This window comes from Lissotriton helveticus, chromosome 2_1 (assembly GCF_964261635.1).
Source record: "Lissotriton helveticus chromosome 2_1, aLisHel1.1, whole genome shotgun sequence".
Taxonomy (NCBI): domain Eukaryota; kingdom Metazoa; phylum Chordata; class Amphibia; order Caudata; family Salamandridae; genus Lissotriton; species Lissotriton helveticus.
In genome coordinates this window covers 1,115,998,906-1,116,018,859 of record NC_136059.1, presented here as the reverse complement: position 1 = coordinate 1,116,018,859, position 19,954 = coordinate 1,115,998,906, and the positions used below count along the sequence as shown (strand labels likewise).

General features: G+C 43.1%; 1 protein-coding gene across 1 annotated transcript in view; it reads left to right on the top strand.

Annotated features, from left to right (window-relative positions):
• The window catches only part of USP53 (ubiquitin specific peptidase 53), a 250,197-nt gene that overhangs the window by 122,744 nt on the left and 107,499 nt on the right, over positions 1-19,954 (top strand). The window contains exon 11 of the mRNA XM_078675936.1: positions 1,366-1,512. Within this exon, the coding sequence (XP_078532062.1) occupies positions 1,366-1,512 (147 nt within the window). The remainder of the gene's footprint in view (positions 1-1,365; positions 1,513-19,954) is intronic.

The following is a 19,954-nucleotide window of genomic DNA, read 5'->3' as shown; positions in this document are numbered from 1 at the left end:
ATCCCAATCCATAACTTTTCGCCCACCATACTATCTCAGTTTGGACCCACCAATATGGAAATCAGCCTTGACCCTGCTCCTCATGGGAACAGTGCAGCATGAACAGCCACACCAGGTCCTCCCTGAACCAGAATACAAGCAACCTAGAACAGTTTTTGCACTGATAAGGGCTCATGAGCGAGGTATAGCTTGATTTCCTTGGGACAGTGAGCAAGAGACCCAAGTCTGGGCATACCCATCGCACTTAGGGCATCAACTGCAACAATTGCAAGGTGATGGATGGAATGCTTGAATTAATCTCAGCCTCTGACGGTCCCTCAAGCCACAACCCACTCCATTGTTTTTCTTTTACCATGCCACCTCACTTTGGACCCAGCCATGTGCAAATCAGCCATGGCCCTGCTCCTCATGGAAGCAGTTTAGCCCAAACTGCCAGCCAGGTCCTCCCTGATCTGGAACTCGAGCAACCTGGGACTGATGTCGCCCTGATGAGGGCTCATCAGCCAGGTATAACTTGATTCCAGTAAGTAAGGTCATTAAAATATCCGTATTTCACTTCAGTTAATGATATTGTCCGTTGTTATCAGCCCAATAGTCTTGCAGTGTGCATCATAGATACTGTAATTTGCCAACTGAGCTGTAATATGCTAAACTTTGCTTTCTTACGTACCTCTCGGATGCCATTTTTGTGAAATGTTTCTGAATGAAATAGGCTTCTTCAAGGTAAAGAAGCTGCTTGACAGGAGAAGATCCCAATTGGTAGGTCAATAGACAAATCTCGGGCGTTCATGGTGCTTCTCATTATGCTCCATGGAGAGAGGAAATTCAGGCTGGACCCAGAAAGAAGAGGACCCACACCATTGTTCTCAAAGAACAAGTTACGTGAGGTCCTAGAGCCGTAATAATAATCTAATGTACAATAAACAGATTGTACAGAGAAGACTAGACGTCTGCCATGACTTGGTTGGGTGTGAATGGCTGTTTTTCCTAGGTTCTCTTAATAGATGTTCTCTTATTTTGCTAAAAGTTGGCACAGTCCTGCTGATGAAGTGCATTTTAGCTTCTTTCTGTGCTCCTACTTTTGCATTGAAACATGTATTCTATATGACAGTATGGAGAGCATTTTTCAACTTGTGTATCACTCCTATTTCCCTTACTGCTTGAAAATACCAGTTTCATCTTTGTTTACACTTTGAAAAGGAAACATTTCTGACAGCATCGTATACATCGTGTATGCAGCTGCACCAACATAATATTTTATTGTTTATGTTAAGTGGGCTGGGGAGCATCCTCACTCCCCTAAGTCTGAATTTGAGTATTGTTACAATTCATTTTGGAAAGTTTAATGTAAATGTGTTTCTTCAGTTAAGGTAGGACCTAATGATCAAAAGGAGAGAGTGAAGGACATATCTAAAGAGTGTGCGCAGAAGGCAGTCTTGCTAAAAAGTGCATCATCCGCCCAAAGAAAATTTTTGGACAGAGGACAAAAACTAGATGCTGCCAGGCATAAAGGTAGGCTAAAACTGCCCAACTTATCCTACGTAATGTCAACATTGTTCTCAATGTCTGTTTGACTTTGAAGCCTAGGTCTTTCTGATCATCTCTGTTGCAGACATAAATATTAATGTTGTGTTGTGTGACAGTAGAAACATCATCCCTGTGCCTTGTTTGTAATTGTTTGTCATTCTGCTGGAAATGTTTACTTAGATATCTTTAGTCTGTCTCCCTCACATCAACAGAGGTAGAAAGTAAGATTACTGAAAGTCTTTGTAACGCTGGAAATATGAGAACAATTTCCTCTCATGTACACAGTACTTTGGAGAGGTGCCTCTGTCTGTACCCTTTATACTGTCCCCAAATTCCTTATATTTTGCTCACAATGAAAGACTAGAAAATGTAGCAAGCTTTTGCTCAGTTGCTTATGAAATAGATTGTCTCCTGAGATTTTTAATTTAGGGTTTTTTGTCCAGTTCTTTTCCTTTATGAGGGAGAGAGAGAAATATATATATATATATATATATATATCTTTATCTTCCATGAAAACTCCTAACAGCCACCTCCAATCCCACAAGATCGGCGAAGCAGGAGACGGACCACAATTGAGGGTAACAATTCTTTTACTGCAGAAAAAGGTCAGGTGGAAAAACCAGCGATGACGCGTTTCGGGCCAAGCGGCCCTTGTTCACATGCAGAGAGTAGCAGAATGCTGTTATTTTTATAATGCAAAACACCCCGCCTACATCCCGCCTCCAGCTTAGTCATGTGACATCATAAATATGGTAAAAAGACTGTTGTTGTCGAGGCCAAATGCAAAATAAATTCCCATATTGTTTTGTACATGCCAAAACAACACAGGGATAACATAATATAAATTGCATAATTGCAATAACATACCAATAAATTCATTAATTTCACAAGGCATAAAATGAGCATGTATGTACAAAAATTTCGATAGCTCACTGGATAAATCCACTATGCCAAACAGGCCTCAACTTATTCAACAGAAATGAGTGTTAATACCAAGTCAATTGTTCCCCAAAGGAACAATCCAAATTTACGCTAGGAATTATGTAGGCTATAAAGTGCAAAATGTGCTAAAAATTATTTACAATAAAGTGGCTAAACACCTCTGCCTAATGTGCAAGGAAGCTTTCAATACAGTGCAAACACATCTATATCCAACAAAGTGCTAAAATGTATAATAAATAAATCTCTGAATATTGAAAATGAATCAGAATATTACCTCTCTAAAAAATTTGGACTGAGCCTTATTGTTATCATAAAAGGTAAATCTAAAACACTTAAAAAAACAGTAATTCATTATTATTAAATACAATGTGCAAAAGTCAAGTGAATACTATTCTAAAAGAGGGAAAAAAGATTAAATAGTAAACCTGGAGATCTCGTAAAGTTGATGTTTTACCAACTTAAATAGTAAGAGGAATTTCATAATATCATAGATAACAGGGAACCTGGCTATCTATTAGAATCGAGAACAATCAATGAATAACGAACCCCATGGGGACAGACAATCCAAATGAGCAACAGGGAGCCTGACTACTCATCTGGTGGGGTATGTATGACACCGGCGGATATACTCTATCTAAGACCAACTCTAATATTTGTCATAAATCTCATAGTAACAATAAACTGGCACCCATATACTGAACAGACTTGAGGAAATATTAGTTGGAGATTTCTACAAAAAATTATGGATGTCCTCAGTAGTATTAAGGCCATTGGGCCACTTACTGTCGAACTCCAAAATAAAACGCGTCTCCAATTGCCTCAGTAGCAATTCCCTATTTCCTCCTCTCCGAGGTTTAGGGACTGATCCTACCACATAATAGGACAGGCAACTTAGATCTTTATTATGTTTTAATGCAAAGTGCCGTCCTACCGGATATGCGGCATCATTATGTAATATGGCTCTGAGGTGTTGGAGAATCCTGACGTGCACCTGTGCCTTTGTGCTTCTGATGTAATTTAAACCACAGGTGCACGTCAGGACATAAACTGCAAAGTCTGTCTTACATGAGTGGTTCCTTTTAATGGGAATTTCTTTAGAGTCATATGTATATATATATATCTATATCTATATCTGTATATATGTGGGTCATATCGGGCTTCAAGGAGTACAGCCACCCTGCTGCTGGCATGGCCTACACCTGCATTATACTTTTTTGGAACCCTTATCCATACAACAACTTCTTTTCAGTGAATAATTGCTTGATGGTCCATACCAAGGTAATTGCATACGTAGATGCCTTCCCTTATGTGTCTGGAAGAGGCATTCTTTTATTCTAATGTGCAGTGCACAAACTTAGGAACATAGCCGTAGCCATCTATCTTGCATATAAGGTAGTATCAGGACGTTACTGGAGTTCAGACCGGGCACTTGGATGCTAACCCCACTCCTTCCACTTTCAGTCAAATAATATCTGTAGCGACCTCCAGAATCTAAAGTGACGGCACAAGGGGAAAAATTGGAAGGTAGGTATAGAGAAAAAAAATGCTCTGTAAGCATCTTGGCTAGTCTCAGAGGCACAGGCTGGTGGAAGGTATGTGGCAAGGACCCTCGGTCTGTGAAGGACTGAGCCGGTATTCCTATAAGACTAGGTACCATTAATGTATAAATGTATGTATAAATTGTTTTGTAGCGCGCTCTATTACTTGAGAGTATCCTGGCGCGATGGAAAAAAAGAACAAGGGGATAGCAGCAGGGATTTAACTTATGTCACATTTCTGAACAAATGGGTTTTAAGATTCTTCTTAAACTGGGCAACGTTTTGACAGGAGCGCAAATGGAAGGGGAGAGTGTTCCAGACACGGGACACCACTACAGCAATAGACTGGCCACCCAGCCTGGCCCGCCTAAACCGGGGAAGGGTCATTTTGAACAGCGAGGCTGATCTAAGGGCTCTTGTGGGGACATAGAGAGTAAATCTCTTCTTTAAATAAGCCGGACCTTGGTCATGCATGGCTCTAAATGCAAGCACTAAAGATTTAAAAAGAATGCGTTGCGGTACTGGGAGCCAGTGCAGACCAGACATATGAGACCGAACGCTCTTCCATCTCGGGATGTTACAGAGGAGACGGACGGCGGCATTCTGAATGACCGACAACCGCTTGACCAAATAGGCAGGAATGCCGCTAAACAGAGCGTTTGCATAATCCAGCCTTGCCAAAATAAGTGCTCGTGCAACAGTCTCCCTAGCCTCTCTGGAGAGCAGTGGAAAAAAAATTCTGAGCATTCTCAAAGTGGCAAAGCAGGTCCCCGAAATTTTCTTTATATGATCCTCAAATCTTAGATCCTCCCCAAACCAGACTCCAAGATTTTTTGCAGGGCCACCCATTACTTTAGGACAAGGTATGTTAGGGGGCCACAGCGAATTCCTGAAACTGAGAGGGAAGGAACCATAAAAGAGGACCTCTGATTTATCCTCTTTACACTTTAGCTGGGCCGAGGTTAACCAGCGAAAGACTGAGGACAGGCAGAGCTGAACCACTGTAGTGTCTAAATGGTCGTCTGGCCAGGTAAAGAGTAGCTGTGTATCGTCAGCATACCCGATGATTTTAGCCCCGTACTGTTCTGCTAAATAAACCAAGGGGGTAATGTATATGTTGAACAGTAGGGGGCTAAGGGTAGATCCCTGTGGTACCCCAGTGAGAAGTGGTTTAGGCTCAGAGGAAAAAGGTGGCATCCAGACCTGTTGTGTTTTACCAGAAAGAAACGAGGACACCCAGGCTAGGACATTGCCACCAATGCCAATTGTGGATAACCTAGCAGTAAGGAGTGCGTGAGGGACAGTGTCGAAGGCGGCAGAGAGATCCAATAAAATCAGGACCGCTCTGCCGCCCCCGTCCAAACACTCACGTATGGACTCCGACATCTCGACCAGCGCCGTCTCCGTACTGTAGGCCACCCTAAAGCCCGACTGGGCTGGGTGCAGAGCATTTGAAGTCTCAACGAACCTTTCCAATTGGCGAAAAACCACTTTCTCACATATTTTTGCCAGTGCAGGCAGGAGGGAAATGGGACGATAGTTGCCTGGGACAGTAGCATCGAGGCCTGGTTTTTTCAGAAGCGGCAAGAGCTTTGCCTGTTTCCATTTGCCAGGAACCTCAGCTAGAGAGAGAGAATGGTTGACAATCTGAGTGACATCGCTGCAAACAATGCTGGCCACCTCAGCAAGTACACGGGCAGGGCAAGGGTCTGAGGGGGAGCCCGATTTTAGAGACTGAAGAAGGAGCAAAATATCACCCTCTTCAATCGGTGAGAAGTTAGTGAGCTGTTGAGTTTCACTATGGCAGGTCCCAGTGGCGGGGCCATCCCCTATACTTTCTGCCGGTAAAGCCGAGAGCAAGTCCCGCTGAATGTTTGCTATTTTATCTACAAAAAAATTAGTTAGACAGATCTTCACACCATTCCGCCGAAGACGGGAGTATGGCGGCTTCAGCTACTGGGGATACAAAGCTTTTGACAATAGAGAACATTTCTCTACTATTGTTTTCTGCTTTGGCGATTCTCTTTGCATAATACATCCCTTTAGCAGTTTTAATGGCGGCATAATAACTTTTTTGAGCCACACGCAGGGCAGCCTTTGACTCAGAACTATATCCCCGCCTCCACCTTCGCTCTAGTTTTTTACAGCCGAGTTTTAGCTCCCTCAGCTCGGGCGAAAACCAGGGTTGAGAGGGGCAGTGTCGCACCCTAGATATAGTAGCGTGTTTAATAGATGCGTTCGCCGCTTGCAGCACCCTGTCGTTAAAGGCATCAACCGCCTTTTCTAACTCAGGGATAGGTTTTAAACAAGTTTTCAATAGCTCCTGGCCAAACATTTCCAAGTTGATCCTCTGGGGGTGGCCAGCCGGTTGTGTCCGAAACGATCTGGCTGCATTATCAACCACCCATGAGAATCTAACGAGGTCATGATCCGACCATGTGACCTTTTCTACGTCTGATATGTTAATAGGGAAGTTAGAGCACACTAAATCCAAGCGGTGGCCTCCAACATGCGTCGGGGAGGACACCCATTGCCTAAGCTGAGCCAATTCAAAAACTTCCCTCAGTCGGCGTGCTTCCATAGATTCAATATCCTCTACGTGAATATTAAAATCACCGACCAAAAGAAATTTTGGAAAACTCAAGGCCCGTGGTACTATACATTCCTCTAACGTTTCATTAAAGTTGCTAACATAACCAGGAGGCCTATAAATCAGGGACCCCCCTAAAGTGAAGTGGGGACTGATAATGAGGGAGAAGTGAAGGGCCTCCGCGCCAAACCCTACTGCTAATTGCTCCGTAGAGAAACTCCATTCTTCCTTAAAAATCACCGCTACACCTCCCCCTCTCCCTACAGGTCTATCAGCTCTAACAATCTTGAATCCTCTGGGGACAGCCAGTTCAATGGTTGGGGCACATGAATCAGTGAGCCACGTCTCCGTGATAAAAAGGAGGTCAAGCTGGCTGTCCACCAACACCTCAAAGATATCAGCCGCATGTTTCACCATAGATCTGGCATTAATTAGGCCGGCCCTAATCACTGTATGGTCCCTGTCATTAGCTGGGCATGGAGGTAGGGAGGGCTGGAGGGAAAAACCACAGCTAGAACACTCCGCCATCATACCCTCCTGTCCCAGCCACTGGCAGCATCCGTTTTTGACCAGGGGACATAAATCCAGAAGCTCCCCTCGGGAATACCTGAGCATATGGGGTCCGGAGCGACTAGAAAATAGAGGGACCGAATGACTGGCCCTAGGCCCGTCCTTGGCACGGACGGGCACAGACGGGCCCTCCTTTGGCGCGATAGCGGCGCGCCCGCTGCGCGTTCTAGGAGGCATCCCTATTTGACGCCCAAGCCCCTCCCCGAGCTGGAGCGCTAACTCCGTTCCAGTAGGGGTCCGGGACTCCCAAGATGGCGCCCGACCTGTCCCTCCACACAATCGGCACAGGCAAGCCGCGGTGGACCGGGGAACAGGGGGACCAGGAAGCAGCAACCAGGTAAGTTTTAAAAAAGCAAACTATTTATAACAGCACTACACAATTATTACATCAATTGAGTCAGTGAAACGAAATCGTTTTTTAAAAAATATTAAAAGGATTAAGAGCGCCTGCTGCGTTAGTACTGTGCAGAGAAGGAGGGCAGAAGAGAATCACTCGCAGTCTGCTCGCCTTTTTTTCCAAGCGCTATCACAAGGCGCTGCCACCACCTCGTTCAAACGCACAGGACTGCAGAGTCTGAGCCTATTTGACGCCCAAGCCCCTCCCCGAGCTGGAGCGCTAACTCTGTTCCAGTAGGGGTCCGGGACTCCCAAGATGGCGCCCGACCTGTCCCTCCACACAATCGGCACAGGCAAGCCGCGGTGGACCGGGGAACAGGGGGACCAGGAAGCAGCAACCAGGTAAGTTTTAAAAAAGCAAACAATTTATAACAGCACTACACAATTATTACATCAATTGAGTCAGTGAAACGAAATCGTTTTTTTAAAAATATTAAAAGGATTAAGAGCGCCTGCTGCGTTAGTACTGTGCAGAGAAGGAGGGCAGAAGAGAATCACTCGCAGTCTGCTCGCCTTTTTTTCCAAGCGCTATCACAAGGCGCTGCCACCACCTCGTTCAAACGCACAGGACTGCAGAGTCTGAGCCTATTTGACGCCCAAGCCCCTTCCCGAGTATATCTGAATATACTTGTGTACAATAGGATACTTTGTCTTACGAGTGTCACAAAAATGGACATTGTATGTGTTGTTGGTGAGTGAAGCGATGTTTATTCCTAAACTCCATTAAGTGCATTTCTAGCTGTCCTGTGCCTGTCAGTCTGCAGGAAGACTCTACAGGAGGATGCCAAAGATGCAGGGGATTATATGTCCTCCCTTGATCTTCTGGACTCGTATTCACATATTCCCATACATACGAAGCATCAACGTGTTCTCAGGTTCGAGGTGGCAGGATGCCATTACCAATTCAATGTGCTACCCTTCGGGTTAAAGTCGGCTCCAAGTGTCTTCGCCAAGAGCTTGGTGCCAGTGGCGGCCTTTCTTCGGCGATCCGGACACCAGGTATTTCCTTACTTGGACGAGTGGTTGGTCAAGGCTCCATCCTTCCAAGCTGCCTGTGTTCGGCTGTTTCGCTCCCTAGGTCTCAAACTCAATGGGGAAAAGTCCTCTCTCATTCCTTCCAGGCCGCTGGTGTTCCTAGGAGCGCCTCTGGATACCATGCTTTCAAAAGCCTTCCCCACGAAAGAGGATTTGACGCCTCCAAAAGACAGTGCAGTCCCTATCTGCAAAAAAAGTGTGTTTTTAGTTAGGACATACAAATTAATGCCACGGATGATGTCCTCTTGCATCCCGCTCATTCCACACTGTCGCCTATGGCTGAAACCTCTCCAGGAGCAGTTCAATACTCAACTGACTCAATCTCAGGGCTCATTCAAAGACATTGTTTCAATAACACCAGAGATTACCTCAGCGATGTCCTGGTGGGCAGTCAAAGACAACCTTTCTCAAGGTCTATCCTTGCTTGTGGCAAAACTGAAGTTGTTAATGACGTCGGACGCTTCCATGGGCGGTTGGGGAGCCTACCTACAGGAGTTGTCAGCTCAGGAAGCTCTGTGTCACATAAATCTGTTGGAACTAACAGCAGTCTTTCTGGGCCGTCATGCTTTCTTGGAGAGGATTAGGAAATCGTCGATCCTTGTTCGCACGGACACCACCACCACCAAGTTCTATCTGCTGAAAAAAGTGGGACAAGAGCTCATGCCCTCTTAGTCCTGGTTCAGATGAATTTGGGATGGCTGCTAGCCCACAAGCTATCAGTGCAAGTTCAACATGTTCCAGGAGTCCAAATCGAATGGGCAGACTCCCTCAGCAGAGGCACCAAACAATGTCACGGATAGGAGCTAAACGAGGATTAGCTGCAGGGGGGTATCTTGCTGTTGGGGTTTCCGACCCAAGATCTGTTTGCTACGTCTCAACAGAGAATGCAGGTTCTACACCAGCAGATTTCCTCAGCCGGGCTCTCTAGGAAACTCCTTCCATTTCTCTTGGGAGGGAACTTTTGCTTCCTCATTCCCTCTGTTTCCTCTCATTCCAAAAGTTCTGCAGAAGATAAAACCGGAGCCTTGCCGCATCATCCTTATCGCCCCATGATGGGCGTGGCAGTACTGGTTCACAGAGCTGTATTGCCTATCAGGGTGCTCTCCAAATTTGTTCCAGCAAAATAAAATGAAGCAATTGAATCAGTGAGCTGAACCTTTATATAGACTTTAATTATAACATTTAAACTTGTGTTTTTAAATCTTCCTTTTGATTACAAATTTTAACCAAAATTGTACAGGCAAGATATGTGCAAATACGTAGATCCCTGAACATAGTTTACACTGGACCTCCTGGAGTCTGGTACCTGTGTGTATTGACATTCTGACAAAGGTAGTGTAAAGCCTATTATGATCTACTGTGTCAAAGTGAGAAAAGAGTTTGAGAAAAGATTGAAAAAAGAAACAAAACGGTATTTACATACAGTATTTACAATTTTTGCAACTTGAACAGTTCTGTTTTCTTTACAACACCTGGAGGTATAGAAAAACAATTATGACCTGCTGCCTCATGAACAACAATTCACTTGTCCCTCAAAAACAATCCTTTGTGATTGGAAAAACACTAATTGCTTGTATGCTCTTGGGTTTGTTTTACACTCTGGTATTATGTTGGAAAACCAATCCTATCCCACTTGAAGAACACCTCGGGTAAGAAACTCTGGGAGTAAATTGACCTCTATCACCAAAACAGTTTTGCATAGTGCCCCAAACCAATACCCCATAATCAGACTGCATTGGGTCGACCCTGATACACTACTCCCTCCCCAATCGCCTCACTAATTCTCAATGTATTAATTGTGATGGATAGGTGTGCTATCTCCCCCCCCCCCACTTCTCCCCTTTTTGTATGCATTTCTTATTGTTTCTCTCCTTTCCTCTCCCTTTCATCCACAGGAGTTTTCTTTTGTTTCAATCTTCCAATGGACAGCAAAGTAATCATTAATTAGCCTGGATAGAGGTGCATGTGTTATCAAAATGTTTCTTTCCCGCGTTAATAGCCATGGTCTATCCACCAGAATTTTGACCCCATATTTCAAGGACTTCTTTGTCAAAGTCTTTTATCAACCTAAAGCTACTTAGTTAGATGAGCAATAGCTCACAGTATGCATCAATCAGCCATTATTAGTGTTTTAAATGTCTCCTCTAGATTAGTCCTTTGATGTCAGTTTCAATGATCATTGCTAATTCACAAATGTCAACCTGGATTATTAGGTCTATTATGTAATTTGACCTGCATCACTGTACGTGTCTATGTAATTGCCTTTTTATCCTAAGTCCAATAACGCAATGGAAATAAAACAAGAAAAACGAATTCCTCACTAAGAGAAATGTTAAGGATCCTCCAAAATACCTCATGCTTCTGAAGAGTCATTACATGGAGAGTTTGAGTTTTAAGTTTACAATGAGCATGCCCTTCTCACATTGTTCAAGATAGTACTGGTACATTAACACACTGCAGCTAGATTAGGGAGTAGGTAATGGTTGGCTCACAGACAAGGTATGTAAAAGCAGAAGGCCAAATGTCCTTCATACTAGATGATATTGTGATGATATTGATTTGTGCACAAGGTTGTAATGTTGATAGCGGATCCTGTAAAATATTCAAAGGTGTTGCTCACACGTAAAAGCAAAAAACAATTAATAATATAATGTTCAAAGAGACATAATTGAAAGGCTTTATTCAAGGGGGAAATGTCAGTACATTACAGAATATTCGTGAAGCCTGTTTAAATGATACAAACTGGCTTGAGTATTGTATTGAAAAGCTAAAATAACCCATTATGCATTAACTTAAAAACAGACCTAAAGTGCAGGTGGTGTTTTCAGTGATGGTAGAAAGTGGGGACATTTGTAGGCAAAACCAAAGATCATACATATTTAGCTTAGCAAACTCCATTTTTTGAATCCTTGCTCAATCATGATCAGCTCTGGAAAGCATTATGTTCTTGTAAGATCGTTATCTGGGGCTCTATTTTAAGAAGCTGTTTAATCAGTAGCTAACAGTTCATCTTAACATTCAATTACAGAGCTGTCCTGTCCTGTTTCTTATTTAGGCAGGCTGTGAGCATACTGTTAGAAAGTTGTAATAGATTATACTGGGCTATATAAGAAGTAGAAGGTGCTAATAGTAGACTATATGGAGCTCTAGGAAACTACTATTTCCCTTCTAGCTGGACTGGTAAGTGAGTTTAGGATTGATCATTTAAGAAATGAGTCTGCAAACACTTTATAGTTTGGAGCACTGTTTTTTTTTTATTCAAAAGAATGCCACTGTTCCTAATGCTAGTTAAATGAACAGAGGTCCATAAAGAGTTATTTATGAGGATGATATTACTGGGAGAACAATAACGCCCAGGAATTGTTTAGTTAAACAATAAGCAGTATTTTATTGATCTCACAGTTTTAAGAGATTAACAACCCCTGCTGGGGTAATCCAAGTACAAGTGTTAATAACTAAGGAAAACACATAAAAAATGTGCACAGACATTTTCAGACAAAACATAAGTGACCGACAATTATAAACACACTAAGGTCACTAAATCACAAAGCAAAGCACTCCTGCACCACAATATATTTGATATAAAATCTAGCAGGTTAGAGTGCGGGCAACTACATTTCGATCCCTTTAAACTGTGGGATCATCAGCAGGACACCATTATAATAGCTTGCCTGGCAGATTGAGTATTTCCACATCTGCAATATGGAACTTCACAGGGAGATCGGACATTTTGAAAGCATGACCCAGTCAGGTGGCTCAGTGAGTTTACTGCTGTCTACTAGCAACCGTATGTGACGTCTCGAGTTTGGATCCTGCCAGGGTGGCCTTAGCTGTTCATAATTCCTGGGACCCTAAATTCCGCCTCATTTATTGTGTAATACATTAATATTAGTTGTTCACAAAATTGCATTTGCAAGTGGCATATAAAAACGAATGATTTATTATTTTTTATGAACAAATTGGGGATCAAGCTTGATATAAAATTGTGTTCACTTCACTAAGATTGAAGGGAGTCTCTGCCATTATTTCATTTGTTCTGGAGTCCACGGCCAGTGCTATTGAATGTCGGCATGGTGAATACCAAGCCTGCTTGCCCTTATGCCTCTTTGAGCAATCACCAGATGCTCTCTATCCCTTTAATCTCACTCGTGTGGATTCTTCTTTTATCCCTTCCTTCTTTCTTCCTCATGTTTGTCCGTTTTTCTCTTTCTCTGTTTTTCTCTCTTGAGTCGGTCTGTTGAAGAAAAATCAAGTGCCGGACTCCAAGGAATGTGTGCCAGTGAGCCCACCTGCAACCACAGGCTTAAATTAAGCTCTGGTCTCTGCTACCTTTATCACAAACTTAAAGTGCTGTAGAAGTTCAGTGCTGCTATCTGGACACCTGTGCATAGTTCCACTAATCAGTACTTTGTGCTATTGGTAAAAAAGAAAAGTGGTGTATTTGATTTGGTAAAGAGTATCTACAAAATGGTTTCTGATATGAAGTGTTTGTCTGAAGCTTACATTGGTGTTGCAGTTAAGCAGAGTGGGAATCTGCATGCACTGTATTGTAAAGAGCATAGTAGTGGTTATTTCACCGCAATTAAGGATGGTGTTTATCTTCAATACAGTGACTGATATTGACAACAAAGCACAAACCTTCATAGACCCCATATTTATTTGGCCCACCTCATTATATGACCTGAAGCACAGCCAATAAGGTGGGGGAGCTGCAAGCGCCAATCCTCTTCAGATGTTCCAACTGCCAGATTTTCTACCGGGCAACAGTGAAATTTAAGTCTACAATCTTTGCTTCCAGGCGCAACTTCTCAGGATCCGAGGTACATTTCGATATTTTTTTTCTATCAAAACCATAGCAGAATCCTCTTAGTTTAGGACTCTTTTCAAAACCTGTGAGTACTCTGGAGCCAGGAAGGTCTTCTGAAGCCTGCCAAGTTAAGTGTATTTTCTGCCTCTATAAATCCCGCTATAAACCTAAGGTCTGCAAGATTTGGGTACCATTCAGTAGCAAAATTTTAAAAGTCAGAGAGGGCTGCCTTTTTAGTTTTCTAAAGGCAGAGTCTCTTTGGACATCAGCAAAAATAAGTCCAAAAGCAAAGAAGCGCAAGTTAGAGTCTCCAACATCAAATACCTAGCTACTGAGGAGCTGTCAGATCCTTGTGGAACACTTTTGAAGAGACCCTCTGTTCATTCGCTGAAAAGACAGACTTATGCTCTAGCTAAAGTGGCACCATCTATTTCAAAGCCTTGTCATTAAAGAGGAGTTCTGAAAACATGAATGTTGTGTTTCCACCAGCTATGACGTACCACAAGTTCTGTCACCTTTGAAATTTTCAGTGACATCAACTTTCACTGATGCCGGTATCACCATTGATGAAGACTTTGGCTTTGAAGAGTAACTCTACAGCAAAATATCCTTCTGCAAAGACCCAGACAGCTAAATTATTTTTTGACTCATGCCTCATTGACTAAAAGTCAGTCGATGAAGAATTTCTCGTTGAAGCCACCATCAACTAATTCTCCGTCAACTAGAACTGCACTGTTAACGAAGACAACATCGTTGATAAAGTCAAAATCATTGAATACTACATCAGTGCCATTGTTAATGACACAAGCAATGACAACTATGACTCCAATAGCACCTTTTCCCTCTATTCCCCAAGTTACTACTATTATTATGACCTTATGGATGTAAGAACCTACCTATTATGGCCAGCGAACAGAGATCATCACTGCACATTCACCTTGTGTACAGATGGTGCACGTGCATATGAACGTTTTACACTCAATTAAAAGATGACTTTTTTTTACAGCAGGCTACCTCCATCAAAGCACCAACAAACTCTGTTACAGATACCATCAGTAGAGTTTACCCTGTGATCCATATTCCCTTTGAAAGCACAAGATATACCATGTCCTAAAATTATAGCTAGATGATCCTGTTGCTTAACCTCAAGAAAATGAAGGAGTCAAAGTGCATGACACTCATTTGGGCGTAGATGATCAAGATACGTAGGACAAGCAGGCTGACCATAATTGTAATGTTTCACAGGAAGAGATCCAAGATCCAGATTGGGGTGATTATTTCCCAGTGAAGCACCCAAGTGTAGAGCAAATGCCTAGAAGCTCTCCACCAGATGATGTGTACTTCTTTCACGTTAGTGTATAGAGCTACCCAAAAATTCAGCTTTCCTTTGTAAATTCTGGAGAAGAAGACTATACGGCCAAGAAGTAATCCAGACTTTTATTCTGAATGGCCAGTGGTGGCTGGTATGAGGGCAGAGTGGTACGGGGGTGGGGCAGACGACGGCGAGAAAAAAGAAAAACACTTTACCTTCTTCTCGCGGCATCGCCAACTCAATACTCTTCTGCTGCACTACACAGACGCCCAGACTCCCCTGTGGCCAATCCTGCGCTGCAGTCATGCATGAGAGCAGCGTCAGGATTGGCCTGAGCGTACTTGATTTGCACTCCCTTAGAGACTGGGAGCCTGTGCCTGCAGTCTCCAACCGGGCAGTGCTGCTCGGGTTGGAGACATCGCATAGCCCAGCACTCCCCCTCCAGCCTGTCATTGTTTGGCGTCACCCCAAGACTCGTTTGTGTTAAAAATAAAAAGATAATAAACCTGTGTTATTATCATTTTATTTTTCGAGTTTTGCGGTTGCTGATGGGGGGGGTGATGCTCCTCCGCCATATTGGAGGAGCCGTCGCTGGCTATGGTAGCCATCATTCTCCTGGACTTCTTTGCAGCATTTAAAATAGTCTCACACCCCATCCTCATCATCCACCTGCATGAGATGGGCTTCCAAGGATCCACTCTCCGCTTGATCTTCTCCTTCTTAATGGTTAGAACACAAGCTGTAAGCTGGGCACCTTACTCCTCCGAAGCTGGCAAACTCACCTGCAGGGTGCCACAAGATTCATCGCTCAGCACTACCCTATTCAATGGCCAGCGTCAACCATGCACATAACATCAACAACCTCTCATATGCAGAAGGCACTCCACTCATACTGTCCCTCTCGGACAAGACCCCCAACACAAGAAACAAGTTCACGAACTGCATGACCAAAGTTGCTAACTGAATGAAAGCCAATTGTCTCAAGCTCAACACCGACAAGACAGAAGTAGTGATCTTTGGCAATAACACTTCACAATTGAACTCAAATTAGTGCCTGACCGAACTTGGACCCACATCAAGAACCCAAACCAGGAACCTCAGGATAATCAACATCAAACTGGACATGACCGCAAAAGTCAACACCATCACTACATACTGCTGCCACACCCTGAGGATGCAGAGCGAGATCTTCAAATGGCAGCCAAGCTACACTAGAAAAACTGTCACCCACACCCTAGTCGCCTGCAAATTAAACTATTTGAACAAACTCTTCACCAGTATCACCAAGCAATTCACTAGAAGATTACAAAGCATCCAGAACTCTGCAGCCAGACTCAACCTCGCCACATACAACTCACATCCCAGCACACCTAAGGGAACTACACTGGGTCCTGATACACAAATGTACTCCATTCAAACTCCTCACACACTCATTCATGGCACTATACAACTCAGTCTCCACCTACCTGACCAGCTGAACAGTTGCATCTCCTTCCACCAACCACCCAAACACCTCCACTCTGTAGGGCTCCTACTTGCACACATACACAAAACCAGATCAGGTGTATGGATGTACTCTTACATCTCGCCTGAAGCACGGAATGACCTCTAGCTCCACATTAGCGCCTCTTTCTCTCTTCTTGAATTCCACAAAAAGCTGAAAACCTCGCTTTTCAATTAACCAACCTACCATGGGCAGGGTATGGCACATACACCTACCCAGCACCAGTATACCCTTGAGGGTGATAATGCACTTTACAAATACACATAACATAGCATTGATAGATTTGGAGGATGCATATTTCTATCTGCCTATGCATCTCAAACTCCAAAAGTACCTGCATTTTGTAGTGGACAGCCAACACAACCAACTCCAAGCCAGTCTATTTGGCCTCAAGCCGGCCATGCATAGTCCATAGCGCTGTAGCTGCCTACTTGCACCGTCAAGGGATTGGGTATATCCCTATCTGGACAAAAGGCTCATCAAGGCATCTTTGTAAAAGCTAACATTGTATACACTAAAGCAAACAATAACTCTTCTGCAACAATTTGGGCCTCAATTACAATATTCCATACTAGTATCAAAAAATATACAATTCTCAGGTGTAAACATTTGTGCAGATTGCTTAAAAACTTTTTCTTTTAACCCCTTCACTGTTGCGGCTATTCCGCCGCAGTGCTAAGGGGGCGGGCGTGCGGCGGGCGCATGCTGGTGACGGAACCACTCCGTCACCAGCCGCGGTTGCGCTGTGCTCAGAGCAGTTCTGTCACGGCCCCGCCCGCTCAATGGAACGCTCAGCGCAGGCGCGCCGAGCGGGGCGTGACGGAACCACTCCGTCATCAGCACAGTGCGACCAGCAGGGGAGGGGTTAAAGAAGGCGAAATGAAGTTGAGTCGCCCCACAAAAGATAACAGAGAAAAGTTGGATAACAGGAAGTAAATACAAAACTCTTCTAGGAATCCGATCTTCTGTATTCCTCTCATACCACAGTGTTGTGTAAGAAAAAGAGGTCTTCAGGAAGAACTAGACAAACGCGTAAATAAGCAAATGACCATTGTCAAGTCCCTTCTCAAGTAGTTGGTACCCCAGCTCAATGGGGGAAATGTTTTCGATTCCCAGTTTCTCGACATTTGTTAACATGTATCCGCTGATAACGCTTAGCCCTGCGGACAATGAAAAAAGAACCTTTCAGAATGATCCCCATAGACGCTACGCGAGTGAGACAGTCTGGTTCACAGAACTTTGAGACATTTCAATTCAGACGCTTGTCCAAATTATCTTTTCTGTTTTCCAAGAACCAGGTTAAGATCTTGCACCATGATCCATCATCTCTAGCCCTAAATGCCTAGCTGCTGCAGGCCTAGAGTTTGGACCTTTAAAAATGCCACTTTCTTTCAACCAGCCCGAGCTACTTCCGCAATTAAAACTTTCTTCTTAAAATAGAAGAGATTTTACATTTGGGCTGCTAGGATTATTCTTTACCTTCTTACCATGCCCCTGCGTGAAATAATATCTTACTTGTTGAGTCTATCTGAATCTGGGTTGTGTTGTTAAAGATTCACTTGGCAGCTATTTCAGATACCTAAGAACTCCAAGTACACCTACTGCTCCATCTTTATGTTCCACTAAAATGGTAAATTAATGAATGCGCAGTCCGTTCTGCACTTATCTACATTTAGCCAAGAGTCGACCAGGCTGGCAAATATTTTAGGCCAATTTCTTAAAAAGCTGTTTGAACTAATACATAAACCCTCCCAGCAAATGGTGTAATTGAAGACCACCCTCTTATTGGCAGGAACATCATCAAGAAGTGAAGAAAGTAGTCTTCTCAAGTAAATCCCCATACAATAGATTTGACAAAAATATGGTAATCTCGTTAACCAGTTTTAAGTTTATTGCAAACCTACTAAAATCATTTCACCTGAAAAAAAAACTTTATTTGCAAACTTTTGTCCTACAACTATCTGCAGTGGTTGAACAAGCCTCGCATTCACTTGACATTAAGAAATGTTTTACATTTTATATTGAGAAGACAACAGAGTTCCAGAAAAAAGACCAGTTGTTTGTCTCCTATTGTTAATTGAAACAAAAGATGATGTTATTTGTTGAAGCGAAGTATATCCAGATGGATTACCTCTAGAATATCTTACTGTCATATGAAAGCTGGCAGGCCTTTGAGTCATAACGTTGGAGCACACTCTACGAGAGGCATGGCAGCAAGAGCTGCACTGTTTGCTGAAGTTACAACTATTTAATTTTTTTAAGTTTATTCATGTCTGTTATTTAAAACCATACATGTAAAGAGAAATCCAATCATCACGTTGGTCAGTTGGCATAAAAAGATCTCTCGGTACGCGCTGCACCCAACATAATCAAATTAAAACAATATTAAAAGAGAATAAAAGTATCCTTGATAGGACCACCGAATTCATCAATGGGTTATTGGGGGGTGAAAAGGACCTAAAGTTTAAAGCATAAGGAGAGCCAGTTGTCAGCCGTTTGTTGGTAAGGCCACCGATTTCTTCAAGGGTTTGTTGGGAAGAGAGAAGAACTCAAAATGCAGAGTGCCAGGAGAACAGTTTGTTGGTCAATGAGCAGGAAATCATCTTGGAGGCACCCAATGAGTTCTCCAGTAATACAGTCTTTCATAAGGGACGACCATAATAGTTTTTCTGTAAACTGCATGTATTTCACAAATCTTGCGGCCAGGATGGGGTTCTCCGCTTTAAGGCGAACCATTAGAACTTGCCGGCATGAGCTGATACCTCATAGCTGAAGCTGAGGTTTTAATCATACATCCATTTCCGAGCAGCAGGAACCAGGCAGATGCAGACTATATGTAAAAGTGATTCACTCTAAGCTTGACCTGTTTTGACGTACATACACTTTAAAATCGGTTGCGGGGTGGTATCTAATAGTTGTTTAAAATCAGCCAAGCGTGAATGTGACATCTGCAAAGCAGTGGCCTGGTTGTTGGTGCACTCCATCAGCTGTCCAAACATCGGCTTAAACTGCAGTGGGAAAGCGGTATTGCGTAGCCTTTTTCAGTAAGTTAAGCCTCATTTCCGCCAAATGTATTTCATATATACTCTGTTGGGAGTCATGATTATAGCTTGTGATTCTATGAACTATCCAGTGCTGCAGAAGACATTTTCAGAAGATGTTCCTGGCTTCACAGTAGTCATAAGGTTTGAACAGAGTCCTTGGGTGAAACGATTCAGTTATGATTTTCATAGAAATAAAAATCTATATGTTTCTCCGATCCTGATAAACCATGTATGTGCTGAAAGTGAATATTGTAGGTTCAAATTTCACCAGAAGAGTGTCTGAGCAGAAGTAGGGGGATTACCTGTTGCCTGTTATGAAATGATAGAAAATCCTGCATTTGGAATCTCTGACAAGGGTTGGAGCAGAGAGCCCTTCCACTTGATTGGGTGGTTTTCAGGTCACAGAATGAAGTGGAATGGATAAGTGTTGTCTATAAAAGTTTGGCTGTTGTTTCCCATGTCACTTGCAGTATTGAAAAACGTCTCTGCTAAACTTGTAGTCACTGGTGTTTCCAGCGTGATGTCGGGAAATAATTTAAATATGTTATCAAGATAAGAACTGACAGCATGACTAGGTAATATTACGTGAAAGATACCACAGCTGCAGAACTGGATATAAAGGTAAGTTACTTTTTCATACTATCTGTTGCTTGGCAGATCTGATACAGTCCTTTGGAGTAATTTTAATG